Source organism: Seriola lalandi, unplaced genomic scaffold (genome assembly GCF_002814215.2).
Source record: "Seriola lalandi dorsalis isolate HSWRI2012SDOR001 ecotype SW California unplaced genomic scaffold, Sedor1 jcf7180002054964, whole genome shotgun sequence".
In the NCBI taxonomy this organism is placed as follows: Eukaryota; Metazoa; Chordata; class Actinopteri; order Carangiformes; family Carangidae; genus Seriola; species Seriola lalandi.
The window spans coordinates 125,934-143,104 of NW_019525515.1; the positions used below are offsets into that span (position 1 = coordinate 125,934).

The 17,171-nt window shown below is 45.0% G+C and overlaps 2 protein-coding genes across 2 annotated transcripts in view; both read left to right on the top strand.

The window, feature by feature from the left end:
- The window catches only part of LOC111646080 (fibrinogen C domain-containing protein 1-like), an 8,922-nt gene extending 7,782 nt beyond the window's left edge, over nucleotides 1-1,140 (top strand). The window contains exons 6-7 of the mRNA XM_087170844.1: nucleotides 133-367; nucleotides 451-1,140. Of these exons, the coding sequence (XP_087026970.1) occupies nucleotides 133-367; nucleotides 451-713 (498 nt within the window). The 3' untranslated portion in view covers nucleotides 714-1,140. The remainder of the gene's footprint in view (nucleotides 1-132; nucleotides 368-450) is intronic.
- A 245-nt stretch (nucleotides 1,141-1,385) lies between these two features.
- Nucleotides 1,386-9,635, top strand: phf19 (PHD finger protein 19). The gene is made up of 14 exons (XM_023395475.2): nucleotides 1,386-1,530; nucleotides 2,444-2,627; nucleotides 2,712-2,793; nucleotides 3,590-3,703; nucleotides 3,998-4,092; nucleotides 5,848-5,996; nucleotides 6,081-6,176; nucleotides 6,311-6,500; nucleotides 7,487-7,554; nucleotides 7,642-7,788; nucleotides 7,881-7,941; nucleotides 8,021-8,106; nucleotides 8,191-8,280; nucleotides 8,620-9,635. Exons 2-14 carry the CDS (start codon nucleotides 2,445-2,447, stop codon nucleotides 8,963-8,965), a joined length of 1,707 nt encoding a protein of 568 aa, XP_023251243.1. The 5' UTR covers nucleotides 1,386-1,530; nucleotide 2,444; the 3' UTR covers nucleotides 8,966-9,635.
- Nucleotides 9,636-17,171: the final 7,536 nt, after the last annotated feature.

Below are 17,171 nucleotides of genomic sequence, written 5' to 3' on the forward strand. Positions count from 1 at the left end.
CACACACACACACACACACACACACACACACACACACACACACACACACACACACACACAATCCGCTGATCAGTTTGTCTCCTCCTGCAGGTAGCTCTGACAGTGTGAGTCAGGACTGCTGAACATTGACCACTATCTGTCTCTCTCTCTCTCTCTCTGCCTGTCTGTCTGCCTGTCTATCTCTCAGGTCTCCAGAGGATCTACTCTCTGACCAGGTCTGGTGGTTTTGAGTTACGTATCGACATGGCGGACTACGATAACGCCACGGCGTTTGCTCGGTATGCGGACTTCTCTGTGGGTCGGGACTCAGTGAACCCTGAGGAGGACGGGTATCCGCTGACTGTGGACCAGTACTCTGGGACTGCAGGTACCAGCCCTGCTGCTGGACTCCAGTTTGACCCGTCCCATCGGTGCTATGGGTCCTAACAGGTGTGCCTCTGTCCTCTCCAGGTGACTCCCTCCTCAAGCACTCTGGGATGCGGTTCACAACCAAAGACCGGGACCAGGACCAGTCGGAGAACAACTGTGCGGCTTACTACCAGGGGGCGTGGTGGTACCGTAACTGCCACACCTCCAACCTGAACGGCCAGTACCTGAGAGGAGGCCACGCCTCCTACGCTGACGGTGTGGAGTGGTCCAGCTGGACCGGCTGGCAGTACTCACTCCGTTTCACTGAGATGAAGATCCGACCCAACGCCAGACCAGAATCCTGAACTCTGATCTTTGACCTAAACTGGACTCCTGATTAAACCTGACCTCAGACCTCTGATCACGGACCTCTGACCAGTTTTGAACTAAATGTGTTTTACAAAATATGACAGTTTGTTGTTATGGTTCAAAGAATCAGATGATGATGATGAGGTAGAGATGAAGGTTTCAACATTAAACAGTTTCTGAAGCAACGCCCCCCTCTGTTGTCCCTGTTTCTACAGGATCTCACTGTTTATCGAACATAAGATTTAAGAAATCTTTCTTTTTTTACTCAAAAACTTAAATCTAATAAATGTTTAATAAATGTTTAATAAATGTAATAAATGTTAATGATGATATTTCAATAAATGTGTAATGAATCACAGACAGGTCCAGGAACTTGGTTCAGGTTAATTTTACAGTGAATAAATCACATTTAAACACTTTGAATACTATTCTCTGACTCAGTATCTTTACATCTGTCTGTCTGTCTGTCTGTTTACCTGTCAGTTTAAACGATCACCTGTCAGAGAACAAGACAGAGTTTCAGAGTTTCAAATCTGTCGAAAGTGAATGGAGTTCTGAATGGGGCGGGACTTCCTGGTGACGCGTGACGACGACATTGGCGGCGGTGATGACGCAGCTTATGTAAATGATGAAAACCTCCCCCTGTGATTCGCGGGAAAAGTAAAAAAATGGCGACGGTGGGAGTTTGAAGTTTAGCGCCACGAAACAGAGATAGAGACGCCGAGGACACAGAGACACACCGCGCCTGTCTGTCTGTCTGTCTGTGGGTCAGAGAACTGGAGGACAGGTGGGACGTGGACCGGATCAGCGGAGGTAAGACGGTCCGCTCTGGTGATAGTTGTCCCCGGGTGAGGCTGTATGAGGACCCGGAGCTCCGTCCGGTTCACCGCAGATTAACGACATGTTTTCATGTTAACGGCAGAACTCCATTCTTAGCGTTAGTTACCGGACAGCTAACTGTGTGTGTGTGTGTGTGTGTGTGTCTGTCTGTCTGTCTGTCTGTCTGTCTGTCTGTCTGTCTGTCTGTTTTTTACAGGTTGTGTTTTCAGTGAATTAACTAGTAATAACTAACACGGGTTAATTATTTGCTCATCACCACAGTTAGTCCGTTAGTTGACTGGTTGTGACCTGGGTCAGTTTGTGGTTGGGTAGTTAATGGTAGTTAATGGTAGTTAATGGTAGTTAATGGTAGTCAAGTGATGAGAGGACACACTGAGCATGCTCCTGTCAAAATCCCCCGGACAGTAAAGGAATGACTCACAGCCACAACTTGTCTAACTGACTGTCTGTCTGTTCACCTGTCTGTTCACCTGTCTGTCTGACTGTGTGAACTTGTCTAACTGACTGTCTGTCTGTTCACCTGTCTGTTCACCTGTCTGTCTGACTGTGTGTCTGTCTAATTGACTGTCTGTCTGATCACCTGTCTGTCTGACTAACTGACTGTGTGTCTGTCTAATTGACTGTCTGTCTGATCACCTGTCTGTCAGACTAACTGACTGTCTGTCTGTCTGATTAACTGTCTCTCTGTCCATCTGACTAACTGTCTGACCACCTGTCTGTCTTTCTAACTGTCTAACAGTCTATCTCTCCGACTACCTGTCTGTCTAACTGTTTGTCTGTCTGTCTGACCACCTGTCTGTCTATCTGACTGACTTAATGACTGTCTGTCTGTCTGTCTGACTGACTACCTGTCTAACTAACTGACTACCTGTCTGTCTCTTTGCAGGATGTTTGAGGACCTAGATGAAGCGTTCTGTGGTCTGGAGCCTGAAGTGTCTCCCGGGGGAGGGGTATGTCGAAGGGGGCGCGTCCTTGAGGAAGAGGAAGGGGCGGAGTCCAGTCTGAGTGTGGGACAGTTCGTCCTCTGTCATTGGTCAGACGGGCTCTACTACCTGGGCAAGATACAGAGGGTAACACACAAAACTCACACTGAAATACACACTGTGTTTTGATTGGTGGTTGTTTTGACTCTCTGTGTTCTGATTGGTGGACAGGTGAGCCCCCCCAGGCAGAGCTGCTTCGTCACGTTTGAGGACAACTCAAAGTTCTGGGTCCTCTGGAAGGACATCCAACATGGTGAGAGCGAGACAGGTGGAGTAGGAGAGACAGGCAGAAAGACGGGGAGAAAGAGAGGGGGACGGGCAGAAAGACGGGGAGAGAGAGACAGGAATAAAGACGGGCAGAAAGACAGAGAGAGAGAAACGGGCAGATAGACAGGGGGAGAGAGACAGCTAGAAAGACACAGAGGAAGAAAGAGACGGGCAGAAAGACGGGGTGAGAGAGAGAGACGGTCAGAAAGACGGGGAGAGAAAGACAGCTAGAAAGACACAGAGAAAGAGAGCTGGGCAGAAAGACAGGGAGAGAGAGACAGGTAGAAAAACACACAGAGGAAGAAAGAGACGGGCAGAAAGACGGGGAGAGAGAGACAGGCAGAAAGACGGGGGGAGAGAGACAGGTAGAAAAACACATAGAGGAAGAAAGAGACGGGCAGAAAGACGGGGAGAGAGAGACAGGCAGAAAGACGGGGGGAGAGAGACAGGTAGAAAAACACACAGAGGAAGAAAGAGACGGGCAGAAAGACAGTGGGAGAGAGACAGGTAGAAAGACACAGGAAGAAAGAGACGGGCAGAAAAACAGAGAGAGAGACGGGCAGAAAGACGGGGAGAGAGACAGGTAGAAAGAAACAGGAAGAAAGAGACAGGCAGAAAGACAGAGAGAGAAACGGGCAAAGAGAGAGAAACAGGCAGAAAAACACATTGAGAGAGACAGAAAGACCTAAAATGACTGTGTCTCACCATCATGTTGTGTTTTGTCTGTCTCACTCTCTTTGCTCTCCCTGTCAATCACAATGTTTCATCCAATCATGTTTCAGCTGGTGTGCCGGGGGAGGAGCCTCGCTGCTCCATGTGTCGGGAGGCGGAGCCAAACCATGACGACCAATCAAATCAAAACAACCAGATCCTCATCTGTGGGAAGTGTGGCATCGGTGAGTGAGACAGGCTGGACTCATTTATAGGATAATTCTTTCAATGGTTGAACTCTGTCATGTGGTGAGGAGATGAGGATTCATCCTTCATGTCTACTAAAGTTACTCCCTTCGGTCATCAACCAGTCAGACTTCAGGACCAGGAAACAGGAAGTGATGACATGGGACTAATCTCTGTGTTTAAGACTCAGTTCTGCAGAACTATCACCAATAAGGTAAAACCGGTGAGTGACATTAATGACATAATCTCTCTCCCCCACCCCCTCTCTCTCCTCCTCTCTCTCCCTCTCTCAGGTTTCCATCAGCAGTGTCATGTTCCTCCTGTAGAGGGCAGTAACAGTCTCAGTCCCTGGTTCTGTAGACGTTGTGTCTTCGCTCTGGCTGTCAGGGTAACAACACACACACACTGATACACTGTAACAACACACACACACACACACTGATATACTCTAACAACACACACACACTGATACACTGTAACAACACACACACACACACACACACACACACTGATATACTCTAACAACACACACACTGATACACTGTAACAACACACACACACACACACTGATACACTTTAACAACACACACACACACTGATACAATTTAACAACACACGCTGCTACACTGTGACAACACACACACACACACTGATACACTTTAACAACACACGCTGCTACACTGTGACAACACACACACACACACTGATACAATTTAACAACACACGCTGCTACACTGTGACAACACACACACACTGATACACTTTAACAACACACACACTGATACACTGTAACAACACACACACACACACTGATACACTTTAACAACACACGCTGCTACACTGTGACAACACACACACACACACTGATACACTTTAGCAACACACACACTAATACACTGTAACAACACACACACTCTGATACACTTTAACAACACACACACACTGATACAATTTAACAACACACGCTGCTACACTGTGACAACACACACACACTGATACACTTTAACAACACACACGCTGCTACACTGTGACAACACACACACACACACTGATACACTGTAACAACACACACACACACTGATACACTGTAACAACACACACTGATACACTGTAACAACACACACACACTGATACACTGTAACAGCACACACACACACTGATACACTGTAACAACACACACACACACTGATATACTCTAACAACACACACACTGATACACTGTAACAACACACACACACACTGATATACTGTAACAACACACGCTGCTACACTGTGACAACACACACACACACTGATACACTTTAACAACACACGCTGCTACACTGTGACAACACACACACACACTGATACACTTTAACAACACACACACACACACTGATACAATTTAACAACACACACACTGATACACTGTAACAACACACACACACTGATACACTTTAACAACACACACGCTGCTACACTGTGACAACACACACACACACTGATACACTGTAACAACACACACACACTGATACACTGTAACAACACACACACACTGATACACTGTAACAACACACACACACTGATACACTGTAACAACACACACACACACTGATACACTGTAACAACACACACACTGATACACTGTAACAACACACACACACACACTGGACACAGACTCGGAGTCTGTGGTTTTCTAACAGACTCTGGTTCTGGTCTGGACTCTGTTTCCTGGCGACTGTCAGTTGTATCGAAACTCTTGAAGCTGACTCGACATTTCCTGTTGCTGCTTCACATTAAAAGTTTTTTCCCGCCAAAGCAGCAGGAAGCTGTTTGAGTTCAAACACTGATGTGAGCACAGTCCATATCGGTGAAATGTGGTGAATAGTCAGACAGGTTGTACACGTGAGGACTCACCCCTGTCCTCCTGTAGTGTTATTGATCATGTGACTGAGCAGTGTGTCAGTGGAAACAGAGAAATAATGGTGTTGATGGTGATGGTGTTGGTGATGATGAGATAAAGATTTGCAGTGTGTGGAGCTGAGCTGAAGTTTCTCAGGGTTCAGCTCAATTAGTATGAACCTTAAGCCTTTATCAGTGTTCTGCCTGTCTGTCTCTCTGACGACCTGTGTGTCTGATGACCTGTCCGTCTGTCCTCCCACAGAAAGGGGGCGCTCTGAAGAAAGGTCCTATAGCAAAAGCTCTGACAGCCATGAAGCAGGTGTTGCTGTACGACCTGGACACTCTGGACTGGGACTCCCAGCACCGGACCAATCAGCAGCAGTGTTACTGTTACTGTGGAGGCCCTGGAGAGTAAGAGCGACCAATCGGGGACAGACTGATTGACACACTGTGACATCATCCAGGTGTTGAGTGTTAATGTGTGTCTGTGTGTAGGTGGTACCTGAAGATGCTGCAGTGCTTTAGATGTCAACAGTGGTTCCATGAAGCCTGTACCCAATGTCTGCAGGAGTCCATGATGTTTGGAGACAGGTGAGTCAGCACCGGTTTACTGCTGTTTACTTTACCTGTTTACTCCTGTTTACCTGTTTACTGCTGTTTGCTTTACCTGTTTATTCCTGTTTACCTGTTTACTGCTGTTTACTCCTCTGTGGTCTCCTCCTCAGGTTTTACCTCTTCTTGTGCTCGGTGTGTAATAAAGGATCAGAGTACGTCCGGCGTCTCTCTCTCAGGTGGGTCGATCTGGTTCACCTGGTTCTCTACAACCTGTCGGTCAGCAGCAAAAAGAAATACTTCGAGCTGGACGAGATCCTGGCCTTCGTCTCCGCAAACTGGGAACATCTACAGCTAGGGAAGGTATCTGGACTAGACTGTACTAAATTAGACCGGGACTAGATTAGACTTGGACTAGACTGTACTAATCTATCCTGGACTAGACTGTACTAAACTAGACCTGGACTAGATTAGACTTGGACTAGACTTTACTATTCTATTCTATCCTGGACTAGACTGTACTAATCTATCCTGGACTAGACCATACTAATCAAGACCTGGACTAGATTAGATTTGGACTAGGCTGTCCTAATCTATCCTGGACTAAACTGTACTAAACTAGACCAGGACTAGATTAGACTTGGACTAGACTTTACTAATATAGACCTGGACTAGATTACATTTGGAGTAGACTGTACTAATCTAGATCTGGACTAGATTAGACTTGGACTAGACTGTACTAATCTATCATAGACTAGACTGTACTAAACTAGACCTGGACTACATTAGACTTGGACTAGACTGTACTAAACTAGACCAGGACTAGATTAGACTTGGACTTGACTACTAATCTAGACCTGGACTAGACTAAACTGTACTAATCTATCATAGACTAGACTGTACTAAACTAGACCTGGACTAGACTGTACTGATCTAGACCTGGACTAGATTAGACTTGGACTAGACTGTACTAGTCTATCATAGACTAGACTGTACTAAACTAGACCTGGACTAGATTAGACTTGGACTAGACTGTACTAATATAGACCTGGACTAGATTAGACTTGGACTAGACTGTACTAATATAGACTTGGACTAGATTAGACTTGAACTAGACTGTACTAATCTATCCTGGACTAGACTGTACTAATCTAAACCTGGATTAGATTAGACTTGGACTAGACTGTACTAATCTATCATAGACTAGACTGTACTAAACTAGACCTGGACTAGATTAGACATGGACTAGACTGTACTAATCTATCCTGGGCTAGTTATGGACTAGACTGTACTAAACTAGACTTGGACTAAAGTAAATTTAGATTAAGCTTTGTTTGTTTTTTGTGTAGCTGTCAAACACTCCTCCAGCAGAGCGGGGGCAGCACCTCCTGGATGCTCTGAACAAATACAAGAGCAAGTAAGACCCATCACTCACCTGCACTCACCTGCAGTCCGTACACCTTCATCAGTACCAGGTGAGTTCATTACCTTCCTCTGTGTTCAGGTTTCTGTGTGGGAAGGAGATCAAGAAGAGGAAGTGCATCTTTCGCCTGAGGACCAGAGTCCCTCCCAACCCCCCCTCCAAGCTGTTCCCTGAGCGCGCTCAGAATGATGGGGGGCGGGGCCGTAAGAAGGGCGTGGTCAGAAACAGGTAATTCTCCTCATTTACCTGCTGACTGTTTGATTGTCAGGTGAGTTTATCACCTGAGCCCATGCACCAACCTGCTGTGTTTGTGTGTTCAGTGTGTCAGCTGAGAGGAAGAGGAGGAAGTCCAAGTGGCTCCTAGAGGACGCCATTCCTAACGTACGACTCTTCTTCCTTCTATGCCTCTTGTTTCCTGACATGTTGTCGTATCAGAGGTTAATGTTTGTTCTGTTTGTAGAATGAGTACTCCTGCAGCTGGACCTCCAACCACCACATGGCCAACATCTTCGACTTCACCCTGGACGAGCTGCAGAGCCTCAAGAGGTGAGAGGATCAATACTCCAGATCCACCAATAATCAATATTCAGCTGATCAGCATGTTAACCACTGTCTGATTCTCCTCCTCAGTACTTCCAGTAGAACAGTCAGTATTGATCAGGACTCCACTGATGCCTCCACCTCAGGTTCTGCCACGACCAGTGCCTCCTACCACTTCAGGTAACTAGCAGTCAACTAACCCCTCCTCCTCAGCTGTGACATCATCATGATCATTTCCTGTTTACACTGAACTTTGTTTCCTTTGCCACGTTAAATCAAAACGCTAAGACTAATACTAACTAATACTATTACTAATACTAACTGATAACAATACTAACTGATATTAACTAATAATAATACTAACTGATTCTAATGCTGTCTGATACTAATACTAATACTAACTGATATTGATACTAATATTAACTAATACCAATGATAATTGATACTAATGAACCTTACTGACCAAGCCTCCTCATGATGCTTAGTAGACCTTTTGACCTCTGACCTCCTTGTCCTCAGGAGGAGGGTGGGCAGCAGGAAGAGGAAGTTACCTAGCAACAGCTATAGCCAGTGGGCCAATCGCAGCGAGGCAGGGGAGGAGCTTGGTGGGGAGGAGCTTTCTGGGATCCTGGAGGACCAAGAAGCTACTAACCACACTCACCTGTCATCAGACTCCTCCCACTTCCTTTCTGACCCCTCCCAGCTCCCTTCTGACTCCTCCCACCTCCACTCCTCCATCTCCTCCTATTTCGGAGTGGCGGGCAGACTGACCAATGGTGAGAGGTACCAGGTGTTGGCTCGACGCATCACTCCTCAGGGGACGGTCCAGTACCTGCTGGAGTGGGAGGGAACAACACCATATTAGGACATTGGCAGAGAAACAGCTTTGATTCCTTTTCCTCCATTCACTCCACTCAGAGCTCAGTCTCCTTGACAATAGTGCACCTGACTGATCACCTGAGCTGATATTCACGTTACTTGGGCCATGTTGATTATTTTAAATACCAACAACCATAAAATTTATTTAAGATTTTATTTTATTTTCATAAACATGAATTTAAACACATTGAAATTAACTTCCTGTTTTCAGCCCAGTCAGCCTCAGTCCCAACAAAGCCTGTTCTATACATGTCTGTCCAAACCTCAATCAGGTCCCCTCAAACGTCCGTCACACTTCAAACCTCCCTCACACCTATGTCCCCTTAAACCTCCGTCAGGTGGTTTTCAGGTGAGTTTGGAGGAATCCGGTTTCAAAGCTGATCATGATCCTGTAAAAAAAAGTATTTAGTGAAGCAAACGAAATGTTGAACTACAGCCAAAGACCACACACACACACACACTCACTCTTACACACACACACACACACACACACACTCACACACTCACACACACACTCACTCTTACACACACACACTCACTCACTCACACACACACACACACTCACTCTCTCGTACACACACACTCACTCACTCACTCACTCACTCACTCTCTCTCTCACACACACACACACACTCACTCTCTCTCACACACACACTCACTCACTCACTCACTCACTCACTCTCTCACTCTCTCTTACACACAAACACACACACACACACACTCAATCACTCTCTCTTACACACACACACACACACACATTCAGTAGTGTTATATGAACATGTAGTGTTCAGGTCAAGTTTCTTCTCCTTTGTCTCTGGTTGTTAAACAGTCAGAGGCGCCTGTAGTTTCCTGTAGCACCCCCAGCTGTCAAACAGCTCGCTGCCTTACCTGTCCGCACCCGTGAGTTACATCTGTCCTCACAGCTGAACATACAGCACTTCACTTAAAGCAGGGTCAACATCTGGAATGGGAGAGCAGCAGCTGATCTGAGTCGTTGTACCTGTGAAGAAATAATAACCCTCTGAGGTCTCAGGGTATTTTCTCCATGTTTAAATCTTTTCTTAAATTCACCTTTTTAAAAGGTACTTGCATGACATAACATAACACCCAAGTGTTTTATATCGCAATGTTCGGAGCAATCTCACCTCTTGTTATAATGAGGCCCCTTTTGTCGCAGAGCACCGTGTATCTGTGTAAACGGATCATTAGCCCGATGTTTGAAATTCTTCAAATCTCTCAAACCTTAACTAATGTGGATGAATTGTTTTGGTGCTTGAAATGGGTTCACCAAAGTTCTCAAAAACAGCACAATATATAATTAAAATAGTAGATTCTTGTATAATAAATGCCTAAAATGAACCAAATGCTTATTGGCCTTCCAGCTGCAACGGTGAGTCACATGAACTTGCAAGAATATGAACCAGAGATTGGCGAGTCTCCAAATTCAAACAGCATTCAAACCAAATTTCTGTGCTGTATTATTATAAAGAAATCAATAGAAACATCTTGAAGATCTCGGAGGGTTAAAGACAGAGCTGTGATAAAAATAATGAGTCCAGATCAGTCCAGTCCTGGTCTGAGGTCGGTCATCCCTGAGAGACCAAGGACTGAATCCAGTCTGAGTTCTGAACTCTATCTGAGGTTAATGACAGCAGGTCCTTATCAAGTAAAGGCTGAAAACATTTGGACTAAAACATGAGATTCAATGTGTCGTATGATGAAACCTGCAGATTCAGACCTCAGGACAAACTTACCGCCTCATTTACATCCGCTGATGTGTGTGCCGTGTGTGTGACCTCTGACCTTTGACCAAGACCAGAACCTCTTCACAGGAACATCAGATAAAAACCTGCTGCTGTGACTGACAAATGAAAACTACAAATCCCAGTGGGGTTGATTTCCCAGAGTTCAGTGTTCACCTTCAGAGTATTGATCTTCTTCTTCTTGCACTATCATTCAGTATCTATGCAAACATCAGATTTCACCTTCAAACTGATAATCAATCACCGGCATTGATCAGGATAAATAATTATTGTTCCATGTTAATGTTCACTTCTGTTTGTTTTTGACATCAGAGGTTAGCTTGAAGCTAACACAGCCCATTGGTTTGAATGAGGAATACTAATAGTGCTAACAGTCTCTGAGACGTTAAACTGTCACTCTGTCACTTTAAACCTGCAGCTCCTCCTTGCTGCCATGGTAACCACGCTCCCCTCCCATTGGCCCGTTGGACGGTTGTTTTGATCATGTGACTGTTTGTATTTTTGTCTTTTTTCTGTTGAACTGACCAATCAGCTGCCAGCTTTCTCTGGAATAAAAAAAAACTGATGTTTGACCTTTGACCTCCCTGTCTCTGTGTGTGTGTGTGTGTGTAGCAGTGAGAGTGCGATAGTTAATCTGTTAATACAATTAAGGTGTTAAACGACACATGAAGAACAAAACACATGAACAGTCAGACAGTTCAGGTGTTCAGGTTCTGTGGGGTTGTCCTGTGGATCCTGTCAGACAGACAGGTGTCAGACAGACATGTAAACTGTCTGATACACAGCTGAAGAGGCAAACTGCAGCTTCTGTAAGTGTTACTTTGTGTGTCTCTGTCTCTGAATTTACCTGTCTGTCTGTCCACCTGTAGCTTGCCTGTGTTTGTCTGTATACCTGTTTTCCTGTCTGTTTGTGTCTTTACCTGTGGATACCTGTCTTCATGTCTCTTTGTTCACATGTTCTTTACCTGTCTCTCTGTCTCTGTGGACCTGTCTGCCTGCCTCTGGTGTCTATGTAGTTTTAGAGACAAACAGGTGAGTGATCTCAGCCTGTAGATTTCCCAGAATGCTGCGCTCTACTCTATCTGCTCTATAAAGGACCCTGTTACCATGGAGGACCTGGTGAAACACCTGTCCAGGTGTCAACACCTGGGATGGATGAATGTAATTGGTGAGTTGATTGACAGGTGGGGCAGACAGAGCCCAACAGCACCTGATATTTGCCTGTTTACCTGCAGCTGTGACATCATCAGCTGGTAAATGAGAGCTACTGTGTGTTGCTGTTAGTAGTAGTGTTACCATTGCAACTAGTGTTAGCACTGAAGCTAGTGTTAGCACTGCTGCTAGTGTTACCATTGCAACTAGTGTTAGCACTGCTGCTAGTGTTACCACTGCAACTAGTGTTAGCACTGCAGCTAGTGTTACCATTGCAACTAGTGTTAGCACGGTTGCTAGTGTTACCACTGCAGCTAGTGTTAGCACTGCAGCTAGTGTTAGCATTGCAACTAGTGTTAGCACTGCTGCTAGTGTTACCACTGCAACTAGTGTTAGCACTGCAGCTAGTGTTAGCATTGCAACCAGTGTTAGCACTGTTGATAGTGTTACCATTGCAACTAGTGTTAGCACTGTTGCTAGTGTTACCATTGCAACTAGTGTTAGCACTGTTGCTAGTGTTACCATTGCAACTAGTGTTATTACTGCTGGTCTTATAATGAGGGGAAGCTCATTTTTCGGCCTACATCATAAAATGTGTCCGTTTATTTAAATGTAAATTCGCAGAGTGACAGAAGAGAGTCGCCAAACACAACGCTAGTCGTTTTTAACAAAGACAAAGTCGCTGAGGATCAGTAACGTCTCCAGATCAACTCAGAACAACGGAATGAAAAACTTGAACTGCTCCGGTGGATGCTTATACTTCAAGAGTATGCAGCTAGTGTTAGTACTGCTTTTAGTGTTACCATTGCAGCTAGTATTAGCACTGAAGCTAGTGTTAGCACTGCTGCTAGTGTTAGCACTTCAGCTAGTGTTAGCACTGCAGCTAGTGTTACCATTGCAACAGTGGCGATTGCTCTAAGACTGCAAGGGAAGCTCAGCTTCCCCTAAAATGTCAACAAAATAAGTGGTCAAATATGTGCTGTTGTGTGAACATTTCATTGACTAAATATGCGCTAGAACACGTTCATCTTTTGTTCAGAATCAGCTCCTTATCACAGGTAACCGACACGACTTCTTCTCATTCATCCCCGCAGCGCCACAGTGCTTTACACAGTGTAGACGCCGAGCGTCTACTGACTTCAATGGGGAAGCAGAGAGTGGGTTGTTCCACTGCAGCGAAACTAGATGGTCATTGGATAAATGCTGGGCTTTGTCCCGCCCATCGGACGCTCAGCGTCTCTGGGGGTCTATGGGACAGTGGGCTGGCCCGGACGCTCGGCATCTGCATGATGATTGGATGATCTGTCTGAGGCTGAGTCCCTTTTTGATTAATAGCGAAATGAGCGAATTAGCGATCTTGAAGTATAAGCATCCACCGGAGCCGTTTTCAAGTTTTTCATTACGTTGTTCTGAGTTGATCTGGAGACGTTACTGATCCTCAGCGACTTTGTCTTTGTTAAAAACGACTAGTGTTGTGTTTGGCGACTCTCTTCTGTCACTCTGCGAATTGACATATAAATAAACGGACACCTTTTATGATGTAGGCCGAAAAATGAGCTTCCCCTCCTTATAAGACCAGCAGCCGCCACTGCATTGCAACTATTGTTAGCACTGCAGCTGGTGTTAGTACTGCTGCTAGTGTTACTATTGCAGCTAGTAATAGCACTGCTGCTAGTGTTACCATTGCAACTAGTGTTAGCGCGGCAGCTAGTGTTAGTACTGCTATTAGTGTTACCATTGCAACTAGTGTTAGCACTGCTATAGAGTATAATGTGACGGTGTTGTGATGATGTCACAGAGTTGAAGAGCGCCTCCATCCATTGGCTGTCGTGTGGTCGGAAGGCGGAGCCTGACATCTGGAGTAAAATGTTCTGCATCCTGTCAGATTCACAGTTACTGATGCTTGATAACCTGGAGGTAAAAACACAAACTCTATAGTTTATAAAAATAATGTTAAAGTCACCTTCAGATAGAACAGCTTCTTCTTCTAATGTTTTTGATCTGCCTCCATTTTATTTGACATGTTGTTTGCTGCTGGAGCTCTAACTGTGAGAAACACTTTCTGTTTCAAAAGTCATGTTTTCATCCTGTTTTCACATTAAAAGCCTGCCTGTTAACAAAGGGAAAGAATTTTAATGTGAAAACGTGTGTTGAGTGTGTTAACAGGTGAAATCAGTCCATCACTAACAAACTTCTCCCCTTACACTGAGGGAACCTTTGATGAATTAACACCCCAACCTGTTCTTCCTCTTCTTTAGATTCATCCTCTTCTTCTGGCAGAGAGGGCGGAGACTTGTACTGTCTGGTTGCTAAGATACACTCTCCATGTGACCTCAGCACCTCCTTGCTCCACCCCCAAAGGTAAGGAAGTCAAGACGGGTTTAAACATCTGCAGAAGAAGAAGACAGAGAGACAGATAGACAGACAAATACAGACAAATACAGACAGACGATGGACGTGGAGTTTGATTCTGAGTTTGATGACCTGAACAGTGAGAAAACATCAGTTATTTTCTGTTTGAGCTTTAGTGTGTTTATGTGTTGTGTGTTTGTGTAGTTTTGTGTTTATGTTATATGTTGCGTAGTTGTGTTGTGCAGTTGTGTAGTTATGTGTTTGTGTGCAGCAGGATTTAGTTTGGTTAATCTTGGGGACATGTCTCTATAATAATCTTATAATCTGATATCTGAGGTCAGTTACCATGGCAATGTGACTGGCCACTCCTGGTTACAAGTTAACTTTGACCAACCTTGCCTAACCATCACCTGCTGTCCCAGCTGGAGGTCAAAGGTCATAGCGTAGTCAGCAATCAATACAGTTATTTGTAGTAAATGATACAGAACTGTGTGTGTTTGTGTGTGTGTTTGTTGTGTAATAACTGGCTGCATCTCAGCTGAGCTTTAGTTTTTAGTTATTTATGATTTGATTCTGTCCAGAACTAAATGGTTCTGTCTGTTAATGTCATGTTAACTGAGGATAAACACTGTGATGAGCCTGTACTGATCGACCAGAACCTGCTGTTCACTGGAAGAACCACACGACCACAACACTGTAAGCACTGAGCTGTTCTCAGTGTTGACAGAAGAGACGGTCAACAACAGTAAACAAAAATATAATGAAGAAAACATGTAAAATAGAACTGCAGTAACGTTAGAACGTTAAACATAGAACTGCAGGAACGTAAGAACATGTAAAACAGAACTGCAGTAATGTTAGATCAAATAGAACAAACAAACAAAACAACAGAATCAACTAAACAATCAGACAGAGATGATCCTGTGTGTGTGTGTGTGTGTGTGTGTGTGTGTGTCACGTTATTAATAACTTTATTTGTAGTACAACTAACATACATGCACTGACTGCTGCTGGTCACCATGGTAACAGCTATTACTGTCAGTTACCATGGCAACAGCAAGGAGCCAAGATGGGTAACTGCTGGTGAAAACTACAAACTACAAGCACTCCCATGATGCACTTTCTCTGTTCCAGATGTTCTGGAGAAGGGGGTGCGCCGACAGAGCATGCCAAGTCGCTCTGCCATGGACACGCCCACTGCCAGAGTGACGGTGAACACACACACACATACACACACACATATACCTCCTCATAGATGGACTCAACCCGTTGTTTCCATGGTAGCAGGACCTGTAAGCTGATTGGCTGCCCCTACAGGTGAACCACAGAGATGATGTTTTATATGAGGCTGTTTATTAAACTCACTTTCTTCTTCACTGACACCCAATCCTCACAGGAAATGATGTCATTCGCCAGATGTGTTTGTCAAGCTGCTGCTTTTGAATTCTCACAGTGAGAGGGAGAATACACTCAGTGATCACTTTATTAGGAACACCTCACTAACACTTGGGTGTTCCTCAGTTCTTCATTGATCCACCAAATGTTGAAACTCTCCTCTGAGACTCCATGTTGATATCATCATCATCATCATCTCTGCCAATCTCCTGTGTGAAATGGAGCATGATCCATTAGAAGATGGTGAACTGTTCCATGAAGGTTGGACATGGTCAACAACAATACTCATACTGTGACATTCAGACCATGACTGACTGACTACTCCACACCATCACACCACCATCACCTGCCTAGACAGGTAGTGTCCATGGATTCAGACTGACCATCTGCTGCCTCAGCACAAACTCAGATCCATCAGACCAGTTCCTATAATGGTCCCTAGAGTCTGGCTCCATCAGTGTCTTTACCAGCTCTATCAGTGTCTTTACCAGCTCTATCAGTGTCTTTATCAGCTTCATCAGTGTCTTTACCAGCTCTATCAGTGTCTTTACCAGCTTCATCAGTGTCTTTACCAGCTCCATCAGTGTCTTTATCAGCTTCACCAGTGTCTTTACCAGCTCTATCAGTGTCTTTACCAGCTTCATCAGTGTCTTTACCAGCTCCATAAGTGTCTTTATCAGCTCCATCAGTGTCTTTACCAGCAGGCGATGTCCATCTTTATTTAAAGTCTGTGGTCTGGACTCAGGTTTCTGGTCTTGGTGAGAGGAAGTGGAACCTGACAAAGTCTTCTGCTGTTGTAGACACCAACAATCACCGTTTTCCTTAATTGACTGAAGCTCCTCACCTGGATCTGCTGCAGACATGTGATTGGCTGATTAGATCGGGTGTACAGGTGTTCCTAATAAAGTGCACTAACTGTACACTCAGAAATAAAGAGGTTATGATTGTGAACAGCTCAGATCTGGTTCAGACTCTTCAGCTGCGTTCAGGTTCAGACCAGGAGTGGTTCAAATGTCTCAGTTGATGATCTGGTCTTGAGACCTTCATCAGATCCATCAGGGTTCACCTCGATTCAGAAAGTATTCAGACCCTGATGGTCCCTCTGAGCTCCAGAGACCACCATGTCTGGTTTTTTCCAGACATGACCCTGAGACCTGAGACCAGACAGTTAAGTCCTGGTCTCATTAGATCTGAACCTGGTTTCTCTCAGTCTCAGAGTCCTCTAGCTGTCCCTGAGGAGAGGCTCTGTCTGGACCCTCTGACATGAAGTCCACATCAGTGGAGCTGCAGTGATGGTTGTTCTTCTGGAAGTTTCTCTGGAGCTCAGAGACCATCAGGTGGACTCCAGTCAAGGTGGAGAAACACCGGAGAGATGAACCTGAGTGTGAATCACTGTGATGATTCAGTTTTGAATTTCATCATCAAACTTTAACAACATGTCAGAAGAGAGACAGAAACTATGAAAACCATTAGCTGGTACTTCCTGTTTACCTGAGACCTGGATCAGCTGATGACCCCCCCAACCCCCAC

What these genes read in the sequence shown, in the direction of transcription:
- phf19 (XM_023395475.2), top strand. Translation starts at nt 2,445, where the DNA reads ATGTTTGAGGACCTAGATGAAGCGTTCTGTGGTCTGGAGCCTGAAGTG. An exon ending in TACTGTGGAGGCCCTGGAGA is followed by an intron (nt 5,997 to 6,080) that starts GTAAGAGCGACC and finishes GTCTGTGTGTAG; the next exon opens with GTGGTACCTGAAGATGCTGC. An exon ending in AACATCTACAGCTAGGGAAG is followed by an intron (nt 6,501 to 7,486) that starts GTATCTGGACTA and finishes TTTTTTGTGTAG; the next exon opens with CTGTCAAACACTCCTCCAGC.